This window comes from Canis aureus, chromosome 27 (assembly GCF_053574225.1).
Source record: "Canis aureus isolate CA01 chromosome 27, VMU_Caureus_v.1.0, whole genome shotgun sequence".
Lineage (NCBI taxonomy): Eukaryota > Metazoa > Chordata > Mammalia > Carnivora > Canidae > Canis > Canis aureus.
This window is the reverse complement of record NC_135637.1, coordinates 27,487,108-27,504,739: the sequence shown is the minus strand read 5'-3', so window position 1 is coordinate 27,504,739 and position 17,632 is coordinate 27,487,108. Positions and strand designations below refer to the sequence as shown.

The following is a 17,632-nucleotide window of genomic DNA, read 5'->3' as shown; positions in this document are numbered from 1 at the left end:
ATTCCCTGTTCAGAGCTCTGCCTGACTTCACTCCAGGCTCTTCCCTCACCTTATCTCAGTGGCCTGGCTTTTGTCACCTCTGGTTTTTGCCCACGTAGTCCATCTTCTCCCTTGGCAGACTCTCTTCCACTGTCCCGTGTTCAGGCTTACCGTGGGGTTGCCTCACCTGCCGTGCACCTCTGACCAGTGAGAGCTGCAGGACTCACAGTGCCTGCCTCCCCACAGGTGGGAAAGCAAGGCCCTGGTAAGGAAGGAGCTGTGCAGGGGCAGCCTTGGATCCCACAGCACTGGGGCTTCAGAGCAGGAGACTGGAGCCTGGCTGTGATGCTCTTGTGGTGCCCTGCCCCGACCCCATCCTTCACCTGGAAGCACTGGCAGTGGGAAGCCCCCTCACAGTGGGCCAGGCCCAGGTGCTCTTGGCCAGACCTGGGAGCTAGTGATCTGAGTTGCTTAGCAACCTGGGACAACAAAAGCCTTCCAGGTCATGGTTGCTGAGTAACCCTGGAACTCACCAAAGTGAGCTTCCCTCCGAGAGAAGAGCACAAGAGCACGAGAGAAGAGCACGGTGGGTGCCTTGGCTTGGCCCCAGACAGCCCCAGGCAAAGCTGTGAGCCTTCCCCTAAGTTCTGTCTCTGCCCTCTGCAGCCTTCCTGTCCCAGACCCTGTCTCAACAGGTCTTCCACCCTCTTTTCCCTCCCTATTCAGATCAACTTTCCATTGCGTGCCTCAGTGGAGAGCAGAACAAAGTCCCAGGCTCTGCCCCCATGCTGCCTCATAGGCTGTCTGTCACCTGTTCTGCATCAGCCCTGATCCACCCAGTCACAGACACATTCAGGGACAGGTCCTTGGAAAACAACAAATCCAAGGTTTTTATTACCGGTCAGAAGGTGCTCCCTCACAGTGTGAGAAGAGGTACATTGCACAGCTCTACTTGCAGGCCTGGTGGGGCCACCCGCCCACCCTGCCTGCCCTGCCTCTTGAGTGGGCACCCTAAGGCATTTCATATGTTGGTGTTTTCACTTTTGTTTTCTTATAAAAACAAAACCAGTCCTGGAGTATACAGAAAAAAAACCCTGTGATGAATTTTCAGGACCAAACTTAAATGGGAGGGGTTGGAGTGGGGGTTCTGAAGGGCCGGGACAGTGGCTATACTGGCCCAGTCCCCCCACCAATCGAAAGGAGCCGTTGGAAGGGGATCCGAGGAGAGGGCGGGGCACAGCTGACAGGAGGGCCAAACTCAGACAGGAGTGCACCCTGTCTTCATCATTTTTTAACTTTCACATACCATAGAAATTTAAGCAAAATAGCTATTTTTTATATATTAATATATCTCATATATATATAAATCAGGCAAATAAGGAGTTCAGGGGGTGTGGAGATGGGCACTCCGGAGGTGCCTGAGGCCGAGGCGGGACACTGGGTCTCTGGTGCCTGGGGGCACTAGCCCAGGCTGAGCCGAGTGTTCTTATTGCTGATTTGGGGCCTGGTTCTGGGGTGGGGAGCACCTGCAGGCCCTGCCCCCCAGCCCATCCCGGCCTCTGGGGCGAGGGAGCAGCCCTCACGTGGCCAAGGCTAGGCAAGGGGCTGTTGCCCTCAAATCTACGTGGGGGCCCCTCAGTGCCTCCTCCCCCACAGTGGGTGCAGCTGTAGCTCCAGAGACAACTGACCTGTGGTCTCCTGGGCCAGGTGGCCCCTCCAGTTCCCTTCTCTGTGGAGTCCGTGCTCCCAGTGACTGGGCAGCCGTGACACAAACATGGCCCTGCTATGTCGAGCTACAAAATGCTCCCTGCTCAAAGGGGTCTGGCTTCCTGATGTCTTCAAAAGAAGGGGCTCTTGCCAGGACACATTTGTGGCAAGAAAGCACACTTAGAAAGTTGTCTGCTAAGTGTTGTACTAAAAATATTTACTAAACGGCTGGAAAGAAATGGAGATAGTTTTTTCTAAAAAAGTCAAAAGTGGCTCCTCAGGAGGAGCCAGTGCCTTCCCTGGGTGGGGCTGGTGACTGGGGCAGCCCAGGACTCGGGCCAGCCTGCCTGAGTTGTGGTAACTGGGAGCTGGGGTCCCACTGGGACCCAAGTCCACAATGAAGGGGCTCCGGTGACCCGGAGCACCTGGGGGCTGAAGAGAATGCAGATCAGCACTTCCTCCTTCCAAGGTGGGAGCCCCAAAAAAGTGTTAAAAAAAAAAAGGCGAGGGTGGGAAGGTTTGGGGGGAGGGCCACTGAGTACTAAATTGAGTGCATTAAAGAAGAGGTGGACCAGGCTGTGCAGGCGCCTGTATTTGCAGGAGAGGTGGCGCTCAGAAGATGTTGGGGCACATGTGCCAGTCCTGCTTCTCCTTGGCCTCCCAGTAGCCGCCCTTGTACATGCAGGCCGTCTCCCCGGTCAGCGGGTCCAGCCTCTTCTCGAACCACAGCGGCATGTACACATCGGCCTCCTTCTCTGCTGGACGGGCACATGGGCGGGCGGGGGGGTGGGCGGGGGCCTCCTTCCTGGTCCACCCCCTTCCCCATGCCCCGCCTCCCTGTCCCCCTCCCTGTCCCCGGGGCACCCCTCCGCGCCCCATTCCCTTCCTTCCAGGAAGGAGCCGCTCCCCAGCCCCGGGGTACCTTCCCTCGGCCTGCGCCCGGCCTCACCTTCCTCGGCGCCACAGCCCCGCGAGCAGGCCTCCAGCCTCCGGCGCCGGGACACGCGCTGCTTCTCCTCCAGCCGCTGCTTCTCGCTGTTGGCCTCGTCCCAGTGCCCCTTCTCCATCAGCCGCTGGTCGGGCCGCAGGCGGCTGTCGGTGGGCGCCACGCCCTCCTCGTGCTCGTTGAGGGTCAGGGCCAGCTCCGAGAAGTAGTACATGTTCTCCGCGTTCTCCCTGCGCGGGGTGGGGGGGGGGGGGGTGGTGAGCGGGGTGAGCCGGGGTGAGCGGGGGGGTGAGCCGGGGTGAGCGAGGGGGTGAGCGGGGGGGGGGGGTGAGCGGGGGTGAGCCGGGGTGAGCGGGGGTGAGCGAGGGGGTGAGCGAGGGGGTGAGCGGGGGTGAGCGGGGGTGAGCGAGGGGGTGAGCGGGGGTGAGCGGGGTGAGCGGGGGTGAGCGGGGGTGAGCGAGGGGGTGAGCGGGGGGGGTGAGCGGGGGGGGGTGAGCCGGGGTGAGCGGGGGTGAGCGGGGTGAGCGGGGGTGAGCGGGGGTGAGCGAGGGGGTGAGCGGGGGTGAGCGGGGGGTGAGCGGGGGGGTGAGCGGGGTGAGCCGGGGTGAGCGGGGGTGAGCGCCCTGCACCTGCACGGCCCCGCCCGCTGCTCCCGCCTCGCTCCTCCCTCCTACCCTGGCCCTACCTCGCCCGCTCCACGCACCTGCCTCTAGTTTTGCTACATTCTACTCCCCTGGGAATCAGCGCATTTCCACCAGTTTTTCAACTAGATCAATGCGAAGTTGTTTCTAATCTCACCACTAATGCTTTTCACGTCTGGGACTGGCGATGTCCTCCCTTCACATCTGTGAGGTTGGTTACGCGCGCCTCTGCCCACTCTGCAGGCCTGGCGAGGTGCCTCCACGCTCTTCATTGGTTGAAGGTGAAATTTTGTTGACTCTCTTTTAGGTTTCTCTGCTTTACTGAGTTTGCCTTTAGAGTCCCTGCCCCTTTATGCAGTTACATTTTCTGATGTCCACCGTATCTTCTTACATCCGTGGATTAGTTGGAAGTACATTTCTTGAATTTATAAACATCTGGGGATTTTTTCTAGTCACCTTTATTTCTAGTATAATTGCCTTGGAGACAGACAATATACTGGCATAATCTCAGTTCTTTGAAATTTGCTGGAAGACGCAGTGTATGATCAGTTTTTGCAGATGTTCCATGTGTACCTGCAGAGAATGTTTCCTACAGTTGTCCAGTAGATTCTATGGTTTAAACTCTTTATTTTGTTTGTTTCTAGCCATTACTAAGAGGGTTTTGTTAAAATGTCCTACTTTGGTTGTAAATTAATCCCTTTCTCCTTGTCTCTCTGCCAACTTTTGCTGTTAATATTTTGAAGCTATGTTTTTTAAGCACAGGATACGTTCAGATTTAAAGCTCATCTTAGTGAACTGAGCCTTTATCATTATGTTCTTCTTAGCTCCTGTCTTACCTTTTGTTTTAAAGTCTGTTTTGCAACATTAATATAGCTACAGCAGCTTTTGTTTGTTATTTCTGTGAACATATCTTTTTCCAACTTGTTATTCCAGTCTTTTTTCACTTTCTTACTTAGATGTATCTCTCATAAACCAGGTATAGTTGGATTTTTAAAACTTATCTGAAATCTCATACCTGTAATGAGAGTAATTAATGTGATTACTGATATGTTGGATTTAAGTCTTTTTTTTTTTTTCCTTTTTGTTCACCTTATTTGAACGTCAGGTGTACAGCTTTGGATTAGTCATGACCCCTTTTATGTGACACCCTCTTTTTCTTGGCCCTTGCATGCCTCGCTTGTATTAATGCAACTTAACCACCAGAAGAACCTCTAAACAAAAGGTAGAATCCTGACAAAACCTACATCTAACCATATGGAAAACTCACCAATCTATCCCCTCCTCAGGCAGCTGTCAGAAAGACTCCTAGGTTCATTAGTCCCTTGCTTACCTTTTAATATAATTTTATTGAATATTTAAATAGTATTAAATGTGCATGTATGTGTGTGTGTGTACTCATATACATATATTTACATCCTTATTTTTAACCGTATAAAAAAGAATATCATGATGTATGTAATAACCTTCTCGGACTTTTTTTTATTATATTACTAAAATTTATATTGTTGCATATTTCTGTGGTTCATTAGTTTCAATGAATGAATATTACTGTGTAATATTGCCTCCTGTGAATAATACCACAGTTATGCGTTCGGTAGATCTGGGTTGTTTACAAGTTTTTGCTTTGGAGTAATATTATGCATGTTTCCTGTTGTACATTTGCAGGAATTTCTCTTGAGTGGAATTGCTGGGCTATAGCGTCCGTGGCATGCTTCTTTAGGAGGTAAGGCTAACCTGCTTTTCAACATGGTGGCACCAATTCACATTCTCACCAGCGATGTGTAAGAGATATTGTGGATCTACATCTTCTTCCACACTTGATACTGTCAGGTTTTTAATTTTTCTTTAATTGAATGAAGGCAAGATGGTCTCATGTGGCTTTGATTTGCATTCCCCTGTTTACCAATGATGTTGATCATTTTCATATGATGACTGGTCACATGTATTAATTCTTGTGTGAAATTCTTCCTCATGGCTCTTGGGCTTTTTCTTCCGGATTGCTTTTGCTTTATTCATGTATTAGGTATTCTTGACTTTTTTTTAGTTATTATTTTCAACTTTGGTTGAATACTTTTTTATGTATTCTCAATATTGATCTGTTGTTGGGTATTAAGTGTTATGATTATCTTCTGCAAGTTTATATATTGTGTTTTCACTTTAAATTGTCACTTAATAAGCAAAACTTCTTTTAATGAAAAAATATTTTAATATAGTTCAGTACATCAGTACTGTTCTGTGTCTTGTTTAAGATCTATTTCCTTAAGGACTAAAAGAACTCATCAGTATTTTCTCCTTAGAGTTTAACTTATTGTTTAACAGCAAATCAGGCTTAATACTTTTTCTAAGACTTTTATGTAGAGTCAATTTCTATTATAATGTCAGGAAGAGATTCAGTTAATCTTTTTCCATATGGATAACCAGTTTCCTAATTTTTTTTAGGGAACAATGCCATCTTTCCACATGATCTCACATCACCTTTGTTACATACCAAAGATATATATATCCATGGGTCTGTTTCCCAGGCTCACTGTTCTTTATTTTTATTTTTATTTATTTATTCATGAGAGACACAGAGAGAGGCAGAGATGTAGGCAGAGGGAGGAGCAGGCTCCAGGCAGGGAGCTCGATGTGGGACTCGATTCCAGGACTGTGGGATCGTGCCCTGAGCCAAAGGCAGAAGCTCAACCACTGAGCCACCCAAGTGCCCTGGGCTCACTGTTCTATTGCAGCTTCAAAATAAGTCATGATATCTAGAATAGGGCTAGTGCTTATTCCTCTGTTGTTCTTCAGACATGTTTTGGCTCTCTATTCTTCAGTATAAACTTAAAAATCATAATATCAAGCAATGAAAATCACTGTTGGGATTTTGTTTGATCTACTCTTTAGATGATAACATCTTTGTAATACAAAGTCTTTCTTCTTTCTTCTGGTTTATATGTTGACCTTTCTCTAATTTCTTAGATTAGAAACTCAGAAAAAAAAAGTCTCAAAATGAACGAGTTTATATATGCCTGTTTAAGGCAATCCATTTCCTATGAAGCATCACCTTTGTTACATCTATTCTCATTAAATTTTAAGTATTTTATGGTAAGATTTTATTTATTTGAGAGAGAGAACAAGCAGAGGGAGAAGGAGAAGCAGGTTCCCCGCTAAGTAGGGAGCCTGACTTGGGGCTTGATTCCAGGACCCTGGGATCATGACCTGAGCTGCAGGCAGACACTTAACTAACTGAGCCACCCAGGTGCTCCAATTTAGGTATTTTAAATTTTTCATTCTAATTTATTATTTTACCCATGCGTTATTTAGCAACTTAACAATTTTTTCCAAACATGTGGGGACTTTCTGTCATCTTGTTCATAACTTCTGACTTAGTTGTCTTATTGTAGATGTGGTCTGTATGCTACCCTCTAAATCTGTTGAGTCTTTCTTTAAGGTTCAATACACAATAGATCTTCATATACATTTGGTGTCTACTGGGGTAAAAAGTAAAAAGTCTCTGATACAACTGCAGGTATGTAGATATCCTGTGCTGTTTTGATCTCCTCAGATGCTGTTGATCCCCTCGCCTCCCAGCCCCACTCTGCATTTGACTGATCAACAAGTGGGAAAGGTGTAATGAAGTCTCTCTGTCTCCCATCGTGGTAATGGATATATCAATTTCTCCCTTTACTATCAATATATGCTTTGTGTATTTTTGAGGCTGTTTCATCACATGCATAGTGAAACTCATATTTTCTGAAGAACTCAAACTTTTGTCATGTAGCAACTCTTCCATCCCTAATGATGCTTTTGTCTTATTAAAGTCTATTTTATTTGATATTAACATAGCTCTTACAGTTTTTTCAGTTAGGTATTCCCATGATGTCTTTTACTTTCAACCTCTGCATGTCTTTGTTTTTGACATTTCTTAGAAGGTGCATGTATTTGGATTTTTAAAAATCCACTCAGGGCAGCCCCGGTGGCGCAGCGGTTTAGCGCCGCCTGCAGCCCAGGGCGTGATCCTGGAGACCTGGGGTCGAGTCCCACGTCAGGCTCCCGGTGCATGGAGCCTGCTTCTCCCTCCTCCTGTGTCTCTGCCTCTTTCTCTCTCTCTATGTCTATCATGAATAAATAAATAAATCTTTAAAAAAAAAAAAAAAAAAAACATATTTGTCTCTTCCTTCTAATAAGAACATAGTGATCCTTCACATTCCTTGATGCCGTCTCTACTCTCCTCAGACCCTGTCATGTTAACATTATCTACATCTTAAGTTCTGGATTATTATGGGAGTTTTTTTCTCTTCTACTGTGGTCTTAGTAAAGCAGCTTCTGGATTTTTTTTCTCCCCCTTTCAAAGTACTAGGAACACCTGGGTGGCTCAGTTGGTTAAGCATGGACTCTTGGTTTTGGCTCAGGTCACGATCTCAGATCATGAGATCGAGCCCCGGGTCAGCTTAGTGTTGGGCATGAAGCCTGGTTAAGATTCTCTGTCTCTGCCTCTTCCTCGGCCTCCCCTCCCTCCACCATCACCCTACCCTTCCCACCCCCACTCACTCTCTTTCTCATTCCTTCTCTCTCTAAAACAAATAAATAAAATGCTTTCTCTTTTTCTTTTTTTTTTTTTAATGCTTTTTCTAATACCATTTTCATTGTGGGTTTTGTGTGGCAAACCTTCTGAGGTTGTTTGCCTGATGACATTTTCTGTTGTTGTTATTAATGTTCTCACATTTAAATGATAGTTTGGCTGGATAAAAATCTTAACCTTCTAATTTTATTTTCTTCTACTTTGAAAATATTACTCCAGACATTGGCTATTGAAAGATGTTGATCTTTCTGATTTGTCAGTCTGATTCTTTATCCTTCATTGTAATCTTCTTGCATTCCTCTCTGGAAGCCATTAGAATCTTCTTTGCATTTTAAATTTTCACTGTAGTATGGTTTGGGTGAAAGCTTTTACCTCTGGTGTCTGAAACCCTACAGGCCCTTCAACGCAAGGTCTCCCATCTCTTTGTTCTTATTCTGGGAAATGTAGCTGCATTATTTAATTATTTCTCTTTCTTTTCCCTTTTTTTTTTTTTTTTTTTTTGTCTTTCTTTTTCTTCTGGGATTTCAATTAAACATTGTTGTAATGATTATTCTGGGAATTATAACAAGCAGCCTTCACACAGCCAAAAGTTAACATACCTTCTTGACCTTCTTCTTGGGTAGTGCAAAGGCCTTTGAGAAGTTTCCTTTCATTTATCCCTCTTCTGACTTAAGTGATCACATAGTTATATTTTATGTTTAGAGTCTAAATTCCACAAGACATCATCACCATTCCTGTTTAGTTACTGTTCACTTAGGTTCACATAGTTTTGGTTCTTTTTTCATTCATACAACTCAGTGCTTCCATTTGGGACCACTTTCCTTCCACAGGAGATGTATCCTTTAATGTGGGTCTGTTGGTGGCAACGTGAGTTTTTATATGTCTGAAAATAAAATACTTTAAAAATAAAATACTTTAAAATTCTGTAAAGGTGTTCTCGCTGGGTGTGTATGACTGTACGCTGTCAGCGAGTCTTTCTGCACGTGGAAGGTCTCATTCAGCCGTCTCGAAGCCTCCATCATCGCGGAGGTGGAGGAGACACAGCTGTCACTCTGCTACTCCACAGAAAGTCACACGTGTCTTTTTCACAACTGGCTGCTTCATACTTCCTCTTTGACTTAGTTTCAGCATTTCTACTATAGATTTGGTGTGGAAGATTCCCTGCAGTTTGGTCTCTTTCCTCCTGGACTCTGACTAGAAGTTTGCTAGACTCTGCTCACTAGCCTGATGTGTGGCTAGCCACCCCAGGGGTCTTCCTGAGATTCTGGACTCCCAGGGCTGCTGCTCCAGGGACTCACTCAGGGCCCTGGTGGTGAGCTTTCTCTCTGTTAGCTTTTTGTCTTTTCCAGGTCTTGTCTCTTTAGCTGACCTATATTCAGTTGATGGATTCTATTCAACCTTCCTAATGGGGGTTCTCAAGTTCAGTTACTTAATTTTTCCTTTGTAAAACTTCTGTTTTGCTCTCTTTGGAACCTGCCGTACCATTTTTTATAGTCTTCTGTTTCTTGCATTTGGTTTTTGTTCCTTGGACTGTGGGACTGACTCTGTCCTTACCAGCCGGTTTAAAGCCTTCACAGGACTTGCTACCACTTGATATGGCCATGCTTACTTATACCTGGGTGTCTGTCTCCCACATGGGGGTGTCAGCTGCAGAACACGGCCTCTGCCTACATGTGGACAGAACCTCCGTCTCCACCCCAGTGTCTGCCACTCATCCCTTATCTGGCTGGATGCTATCCCCTGCCTGCCCTCTATCCCCTTGCCTCCAGCTTCCGCTCCCTGCCTGCTCTCTACCCGCCCTGCAGCCCCACTCACGGCAGTGGGTACTTCTTCCACAGCAGCTTGGCTGGCAGCGTCTGGTACACTGTCTTCTGCTTCCCATCCGAGCTGGGGCTGCTGGGGCTGCTTTGCACGATCTTGGCGCACTCCATCTGTTCATCCCACGAGCCTGACAGCACGTAGTGGGCTTTGCCCTGACTGTCACTCACCACTCCTGTCACCTGTGGACATTGGCAGGATCAGCATAGGCACACACCCCACTCTAGCACCCCTCCCCCTCAAGATCCTAAGGGGTGGCCATGCTTACTTTCCGGGCTACCTCTTTGGAGAAGTAGCTATAGGGCAAGAACTTCAGCTGGCACCGGTCCTTGGTCTTATGGTTCACAATCTCAATGTCCCCTGTCTGGTGAGGGAGGGTAGTCATCAGCGGCCCACCTCTAGGCCACATGCCCCTCCCTGAGGGCACCCTCCTGACCTGGTCTATCCAGAGCTTGCCCACAATGATGTTATGCACAGTCGAGGTGCTCTTCCTCCACACGTAGTGATTCCCACTGGCCTGGAATTCTAAGTGGATGGCACCTGGAAGCCAGATACAGGGTCAGAGGTCATGGCTCACCATGCTAGGCCCCAGCCAACCCGTCTGCCCACAGTCCCAGGGTCCTGACAACTGGAAGCAATATTCATGTAGACTGGAGACAGGACATAGGCCAGGGAGGTGGGAAGCCGATTTGCGGAGAGACTAATGTCACTCATGGAGGCCCCAAGCTGGCTTCTGGGTTGGTAAAACCCTCCCCCTTATCCAGAACATCTTTCTGTCCTTGGAGAGCACAGGGCTCCAGCTCACCTAGCGGCATGATGGACAGGTATTTTCCCCGGAACTTGCTGGAGATGGTGATCTCCTGCCAGAGGCTCCAGCCATGCTTGGAGAACACGTAGTGTGCAGCTGATGGTGGGTGGTGGCTCACCTGAGACCAGACCCACAGGACATGAGCGTCTGCTGGACATGGGCCCAGGCTTGCTCCCCAACCAGCTGGGGGGACAGCCTGCCCCGTGCTCAGCACGACCGGCTCCCTGGCTCTGGGAGCAGGCCTGCCTGTTCCTCTAGGGACCACAGACTCATAGCAGCCCCCAGGAAGGATGGTGCTTTGAGTGAAAAAGCAAGAGTGTGGTAGTGGGACCAGTCGGGGCGGTCCTGGGTTTGCTGTGGTCAGGAGAAGAGGGCCGAGGCTTCTCTCTGCTGGACTTGGGCTCTGAATGGGGGGGACAACAGAGCCTGGCCTCAAGGAGGCCCCTGGGACAGGCTGTGCTGAGGGCTACTGTGCCCACTCTCTAGTTAGCTGCCCCACTCATCTGCAAAGGGCTGCATCTACTGTGCTGTGTTGCACGGGGGGGCCAGGCCAGGGAAGCCATTCTAACTTCCTTCCTCCCTCCAGGCCAGCAAGGCTCCAGAGCGGGAATCTACCTCAGCGGCCTACCTGCCCCGGGTGTGGACGGTGTTGCAGCAAGCTCTGCACAGCCCTGCCCCTCGCCACTCTACTCTGGCACTGGGCACCCCTTACTGCTGCCTCACCTGCCGGTGCTCCCCTATCCGCTTCCCCCCTTCTTTGTTCTTCCTCATCTCCATGGCTCCTTTGGTGGTAGGGTCCTAGGGCTCAGCCTCCCCCCAGCTTCCTCACTCCTCAGGGCACCTTGCTGCTCGGCCTCAGGCAGGCTTGGGCCCAGCTGTGCCCTCCAGCTGCCCACCGGATGTTCCACTCGAGTGGCTGTTTGGACTGACCAGATTGCCTGACGTGCCCACCTGCATCTCTCATTGTCTCCTGTCACCGGAAGTGGCACCTCACTTCCTCCCTGGCCTCAGAAGCACAAGTCAGACCTACCAACCACTCCTTGTCGCCCACGGCCAAGGCCTAAGTGCCCTAGAGCCCTCCACACTGGCAAACCCAAGCACATGCCTGGAGCTCTGCGTCATGGCTTCCTGCTCAGGCTGATGAACACGTCATAACAGCTGCTCACACCAGATGCTTCGGAGTCATCCCTGGCCTTCTTTCTTGTGTTCCTCCTCTAATCCTTAGTAAATCCTGGCTGTATTTTCTTCAAAATACATCTAGAACCCGCCCCATCCCCCACCAGGCCAGAGTGGGTGGTGCAAAGCGGCTGCAGGCTTTACTCTCTGTGGCAGCCGGGGGGGTCCCATAAAATAAGTCAGGTGTCACAAGACTCCTCTACCTGCCACACACAGTGAAACCGGAGGCCTCAGGCTGCCTGCCCACTTCCTCTCTGGCCTGTGCTCCTTTCTCCCTCTCAACTTCAGCCAGCTCTCTAAAGGAGCCAGAACCATCCGTCACATGCAGCACCTGCTCCTCACGGCCCCTTTCAGGAGAACAGGCACCCCGTCTGCTCAGCACCTGGTACTTTGGGGGCACTGGGTCAACTCTGTTCGGTGAAGAAGTGAATTCACTCAGGAGTTCAGGCCCAGAACGCCAGGCTCATCCTTGCTGCTTTCTTTTGCCTCCCTCCCTCCTCCTTCACCCCACATCTAAAGAGTTAGCAGATCCCCAGGCTCTGCTTTCTAAGCAGCCTGTGCTCTGCCCCCCACATGCCCTGGTGTGTCACGGCCACCGCCCTCCTGTAGTGCTACACTGCAGCCGGAGCACGCCTTTTAAACTAGCCACTTGGCCATGAAATGTCTGTTTTCTGAGCTCTGTCCCAAGCCCAGAACAGTGAGTGGCCCACAGCTGATGTCCAGCAGCCCACTTGGGAAGCTCTATGTTGGATGCCTTCATGCAGCACCCAATTGGGTCCTCCCAGCAGCAGGGGAGGCACCAACAGAGTCACCCCTTTTCAGACAAGGGCGCCAAAGCTCAGGCTGAGATGCCACTGCTGAGGCTCCCAGACCTCAGGGCCCAGTTTTGGCTCCGCCCCGTGAGAATACACATCTCTGTAGGGAAGGCATGGAGAAGGGATAAGGGCAAGCTGACCTGCCCCCCCCACGGCAGGACCTCTGGACCCCAGGAGCTCCTCACACTCTAAGCCTGCACCATCACTGACCAGGCTCCCCTCTGCCTGCCACCTCCCCCGCTCTGGTCCACCTGAACTGCCCGACAGCACCAGACACATATCCCTCGATGGCTGCATGGTTCCTAGCAAGGAGAGGGGCCTCCCCTGCCCTGCACACCAGCCCTGACTCTGTCCTGGGACAGATGGCGTGTCCCCGGACCTGTCCCCAGCTGCTGACTGGCTCGGCCCCGCGGGCGCGGGCCTGGCTGGAGTGGATCAGCGGAGCGTGAGTCGAGCTCACCTGCTCGCAGAGGGAGCGCAGGCCCATGTCATCGAGGCGGTCCAGCTCAAAGGTCTCCCCCAGCATGGGGTTGAAGGGCTTGGCGATGCGGTGCACAGTGGTGGAGTAGGAGGACACGGAGAAGGCGGCCACCAGGCACATCTGCTCCACCGAGCTGGTGCAGTGCACCGCCTTGTCCAGCAGGTGGTGGTACTCCAGGTCCTCCGTCAGCCGCTGGAGCATGGACAGGGGCTCGTTGAAGTTGACCTGCGGACAGGCAGCGGTCAGGCGCGGCTCCGGCCCCAGGTCGGCAGGCACCGTCACTGGCTCCGGTGTCGGGGGCACCGCTGCTAGGGGGCGCTTTCACCGTGAGTTTCCTCTGCTCTAAAGCCCTGTTCCAACCCACTGCTCCCTGCACGCTCCTCCCCAGCGCCTCCGGCCTCAGTTTCTCCACAGCCTCACCGCTTTCTGACCTGCTCTATCTCGTACCCTGGCGCTGGTGGTTACTGTCACTCTCCCCTCCGAGGATGGGAATGCCACAGACGCCCGCGTTTCTGACTTGGTCAGCAGAGTCAGAGTCAGTGAGTGGATGGGTGGGTGGATGAGGGGGTCTTCCTTCTGAGCTGTTCTGCTGGGTTTCTGGTAAAGTTCCTGTAGGTGGCCCCCCTTCCTGGCCTCGGACAGGGACGACCCAGACACTGTCGTGTGGCCTCTGTGACCCTCCCCGCTTTGCAGATGTGGACACACAGGCCATAGCCGTGACGGGGCTTGGCCCCAGGCACACAGTGAAACCAAGTCTGGCCGGAACCCAAAGCTCTTCCTCCCCGGAGATGCCATCGCAGCCTGGTGGCACGAGGAGGCCGGCTCTACCCTCACTGTGTGACCTCACTGGCATGGGCACCAGAGACCACTCTGGGCACAGGGGACGGCCCAGCCCTGCTGCCTCCTTCTACGAGGATGGGCCAGCCAGGATACTATGAAGCCCTGCCAGGGGCAGAGGTGCTCTCTGGGGGTCCCCACGCCCCCCCTTAGCTCCTTCCCCCAGAGCCTGAAACCTCTGTTCTCAGGGGGATTTTGGCAACGTCGTTGAACATGATTTGATCATTTGTTACATGCTCCTCCGGTGTCATTAAGAAAATAACACCTGGGCTGCTTGTACTTCTCAGAGGCCAGGACCTCTCCCCCACGCACACCAAGAGCCCGCGGAGCCTGCTGCGGCTGCCGGCCCCAGCCCGTACCGGCATGGGGATCTTGGAGAGCTCCCGGCCGATGCAGTTCTTCATGATGCTCCAGAGATTAAGGCTGTAGTTGGGTTTGTCAGGAATGCGGACACGCCTCTTGACTTTGGGGGGGCCCTTGGGCACAAGCGAGGCGCCATCTAGCACCTGCCAGAGAGAATGTGGCTGCTAGCGGAGGCCGGGGCGCCCCTCCAGCCCTCCAGCCCTGGCCCTACCTCCACCCAGTGCAGTCCGAGGACCGAGCTGGCCACTGGCGAGTTGCTGGCGCAGCAGCAGGCTGATTGCCCGACCGGTCAGACCAGGGTGTGGGCAGCCAGGGCACCGAGGCCACCCCCAGGGGCCCAGAGCCCACGGTGCCAGCCTGCCCTCCAGACACACTTGGGGTCTCCCCTCACTTGCATTGTCTGATGAGGTCCAGTCCACTGAGCCTGTGGTCCCACCCTCTGCTTTTCTGGAAGAAACACAAAAAAGGGGAGGCAAGTTATTTACAAATCCTGAGGCGTCCTGGGGACCTAGCCAGACCCCTCATGAGGTGCAAGGGGCGCCCCACCCCAGGGCTGCTTCTCCAAGGGGACATCTCCCGTTTGGGACATTCAACTGGGCTGAAGGCCTGGGGCAGTGATTGGAGGGGGTCCCATGCACTGATGCCCCGTAGGAGGAGCCACTTCAGCAAAGTGGCCCGAAGTCTCTGCATACAGCCCCCTCCTGGGACTGGCTGACCCAGGTCCTGGATGAAGCTGGGGGTGGCCATTTCCTCTGGCAGAGCTGCCTAGGGACCTCCCAGCCCCCTCCATCAGAGACAGGCCCTGCTGTGTCCCCACTGTCTGCTGGTCTGACTCTCGCACTAGACCTGCGTTCCAGAAGGGCAGGAAGTGGGTCAGATACATCCCTGTGCCTGCAAATACTTATGGTGAGATGGTTGGCCAGAGCAGTGACGGGGGTGCTATGGCTGAGGGGCCCAAGGACAGGGCACCTGGGCCAGCTGGGGCAAGGGACAGGCACTTGGCAGTCAGGGTCTCAGGAAATGGGGAGAATTCACTGGGGCATTAGGGCAAGGGGCCCCCTTGGCAGAAGCCCCAGCCGCAGCCCAGAGTGGCTAACAACCAGGGAAGGTGGCACTTTGAGCCTTGCGGCTGTGTCAGGAGGCTAGGGAACCAGTGAAGAGTGTTGAGCACAGGGGTCACCTACTTGCTGGTCGGGTGGCAGCAGAGAGGCCTGGGGCTGTTGGCTGAGGTGTGGAAGGTGGCCTGGATGGGGGTGCAAAGGAGGACACAAAGCCCAGGCCCCAGGGGACTCCAGGATTGGGAGAGGTGGGCAGGGAGCCAGAGGGGCCCAAGAGGGTGACATTGCTGGGTAATAAAGTGAAAGGAAATTCAGAATAGCCAAGTCCAGCTCATTTTGAGAGTAATATAAGCAAATTTTGAAATATTATTGGGAAGTGGGCCGTGATTGAGTTGGAAATACGCTGTTGATCGGACTAGAAACTTCATGAGGGGTTAGAAAGAAACCAGGACATGGGGGTGGTGATGCGTCAGTCCATAGAGGCCAAAAATGTGTGGCCAGGGGTTTTAATTGCCCTCTTCCCACACCTCCCCTGGACTGGGCTTCAGGGAGCCCACGGAAGGCAGTGTGGGTTGTGATGGACAGCAGAACAGATGTAGGGGGGAGGGGAGGGGTAAAGCCACTGGGAAGCCTGTAGTCCCTTGTCCGTGAGGGGCTGAGTGCCCTGCCTCAGGGTACACCCACAGGTGAGCATGAGAGGCTCTGACTCTGCTTGGCCCCATGGGTGAAGGTGGCAGTGGGCAGTTATGTCACCATTCCCAGGACTTGGAGCAGCAGCTCCTCCCCAGGCCACGGCAAGGGCCCCAGACACTGGTGGGGCCCATTGGCCACTTCTGTGTCCCTCAGGGCTGCCACTCACCACCCTTCTACTGTTAGGGCCTGAGCAAAGTAATGAGAAGAGCCTAATGAGGCAACTCCTAAGTAGAGCAAATCTCCACAAAGCCCCAGGGTGCTGCCTTCTGACCCAGCCCGCCACCCAGGTCTCCAGCTTCTTCCCTATTGTGGGTCTGGCCCCCAGCTGCATGGTCCCACCCATGGGCACTTCCCGAGGATCCCAGAGTCTGACAACAATGTCCCAGTTACCACTGTGTTCTAATGTGTATCTAGAAGCATCCTGAAAGAGGAGGCTTTTATGAAAAAAATGAAAGGCTTAGAAATAGAAAATAAGAGGGACGTCCTGCATGTCCTGTATGTTCAGGAATGCTGGCGTGGTGGAGGGAGTGGTGGGGACTGCCCCAGCTCCGAGGCAAGAAGGCGCAGTGCCTTCCAGGCCTTCCAGGCCCCGACCCCAGCCAGCTGGCTGGAACTGGATCCCGCCAAGGCCCCGGCCTCCACCTCCACTTAAAGTCACACCCTGATTCAAATTCTCTGTGGGCATTTTGGATGTAAGGAAGAACAGGATAAATTGAATCAAAATATAATGTGAAGCAAGACTTGAAACCCCAAGTGCAGAGAGTATGTGGAGCCTAAGAAGAAGGAGGCGAGAAAGGCTAACTACGGGGGAGAGGCTCCCTCTGGGCGGCCGGCCCTGCCTGGAGAGCGCACCTGTCCTCCTTGGCCTCAGTGATCACGGTAATGAAGGATGTAGAGTCTTCCATGGCGTCGAAGTACTCAGTATCTTCATCTTCCTCACTGTCTTCTCCTTTGGGAGTTAAGAGGCTTCCTAGAGACACACATGAAACCGCTGCCTCAGTTTGCAACTCTGTGAACTCACTCACTTGCCTGAGGAAGTCCAGAGCCCAAAGGGTGCCCCCCGCTTTGGACCCTGCCTCCCAAGGCCCCCTCGTCCCCTCCCCACTCCAGTCATCCAGTCACCTGGTCTGCATTAACCTGGCTATGGCTGCCCTCGCTCCCCTTTCTCGAATGAGCGTCCTGCTCAGCGCTCTGGCTCAGAGGCCTCCCTCCTGGAAGCCTCCCCCGATCTCTCAACATGCTGGTCAGTGTCTCGCTTCCCTTTCTGACGGGCCTGTCACCCCCTGCCCAAGCCTAGGTGGGCCGCCACCTGGCGCCGGGGCAGCCCTGCCACAGAGGGAGTTAGGCTCACTGGACTTTTCTTGTGAGAACTGGAGCCTAAATGCAGAGAGATAATTGCCCTTTGGTGGTGGGTGTCGGAAACACCAGCACACAGGCAGGCCCAGATGCGGGCACGTTAAGAGGCATGTGCATCGGGGCAGAGGCTGCGTAAGCAGAGTCAGCTGGCCGAAGGAGGAGTAGACGGGGCGCCTGGGTGGCTCAGCGGTTGAGCGTCTGCCTTTGGCTCAGGGTGTGATCCCGGGGTCCTGGGATCGAGTCCTGCATTGGGCTCCCCACAAGGAGCCTGCTGCTTCCTCTGCCTCTGCGTCTCTCATGAATAAATAAAATCTTAAAAAAAAAAACCACCAAAAAATGAGCAGTAGACAGAGCACAGGTTGGATGAACAGAGGCCGAGCAGCCCTGAGC

At 52.4% G+C, this 17,632-nt stretch overlaps 1 protein-coding gene and 2 long non-coding RNA genes across 10 annotated transcripts in view; 2 read left to right on the top strand and 1 right to left on the bottom strand.

Moving 5' to 3' along the window:
* Positions 1–507: 507 nt before the first annotated feature.
* LOC144299053 (uncharacterized) lies at positions 508–2,485 on the top strand. Its single transcript, XR_013365860.1, has 3 exons — positions 508–607; positions 706–912; positions 2,287–2,485. It is a non-coding gene; the product is annotated as an uncharacterized LOC144299053 (long non-coding RNA).
* The window catches only part of OSBP2 (oxysterol binding protein 2), a 192,502-nt gene continuing 175,700 nt past the window's right edge, over positions 831–17,632 (bottom strand). For 6 of the 7 annotated variants that reach the window (XM_077874334.1, XM_077874333.1, XM_077874331.1 and 3 more), the window contains 10 exons: positions 16,739–16,856; positions 14,531–14,582; positions 14,132–14,278; positions 12,915–13,160; positions 10,461–10,581; positions 10,092–10,195; positions 9,924–10,019; positions 9,653–9,837; positions 2,636–2,862; positions 831–2,444 (listed from right to left, as the gene is read on the bottom strand). In XM_077874334.1, coding sequence (XP_077730460.1) covers positions 2,299–2,444; positions 2,636–2,862; positions 9,653–9,837; positions 9,924–10,019; positions 10,092–10,195; positions 10,461–10,581; positions 12,915–13,160; positions 14,132–14,278; positions 14,531–14,582; positions 16,739–16,856 — 1,442 coding nt within the window. In that variant the 3' untranslated portion in view covers positions 831–2,298. The remainder of the gene's footprint in view (positions 2,445–2,635; positions 2,863–9,652; positions 9,838–9,923; positions 10,020–10,091; positions 10,196–10,460; positions 10,582–12,914; positions 13,161–14,131; positions 14,279–14,530; positions 14,583–16,738; positions 16,857–17,632) is intronic. The other variant, XM_077874332.1, reaches the window with a different exon arrangement.
* On the top strand, positions 3,260–17,452 carry LOC144299054 (uncharacterized). Of its 2 annotated transcripts, XR_013365862.1 has the most exons (4): positions 3,260–3,554; positions 4,939–4,996; positions 11,050–13,474; positions 13,629–17,452. It is a non-coding gene; the product is annotated as an uncharacterized LOC144299054 (long non-coding RNA). The 2 variants fall into 2 exon arrangements; XR_013365861.1 differs by having other exon boundaries at positions 11,050–17,452.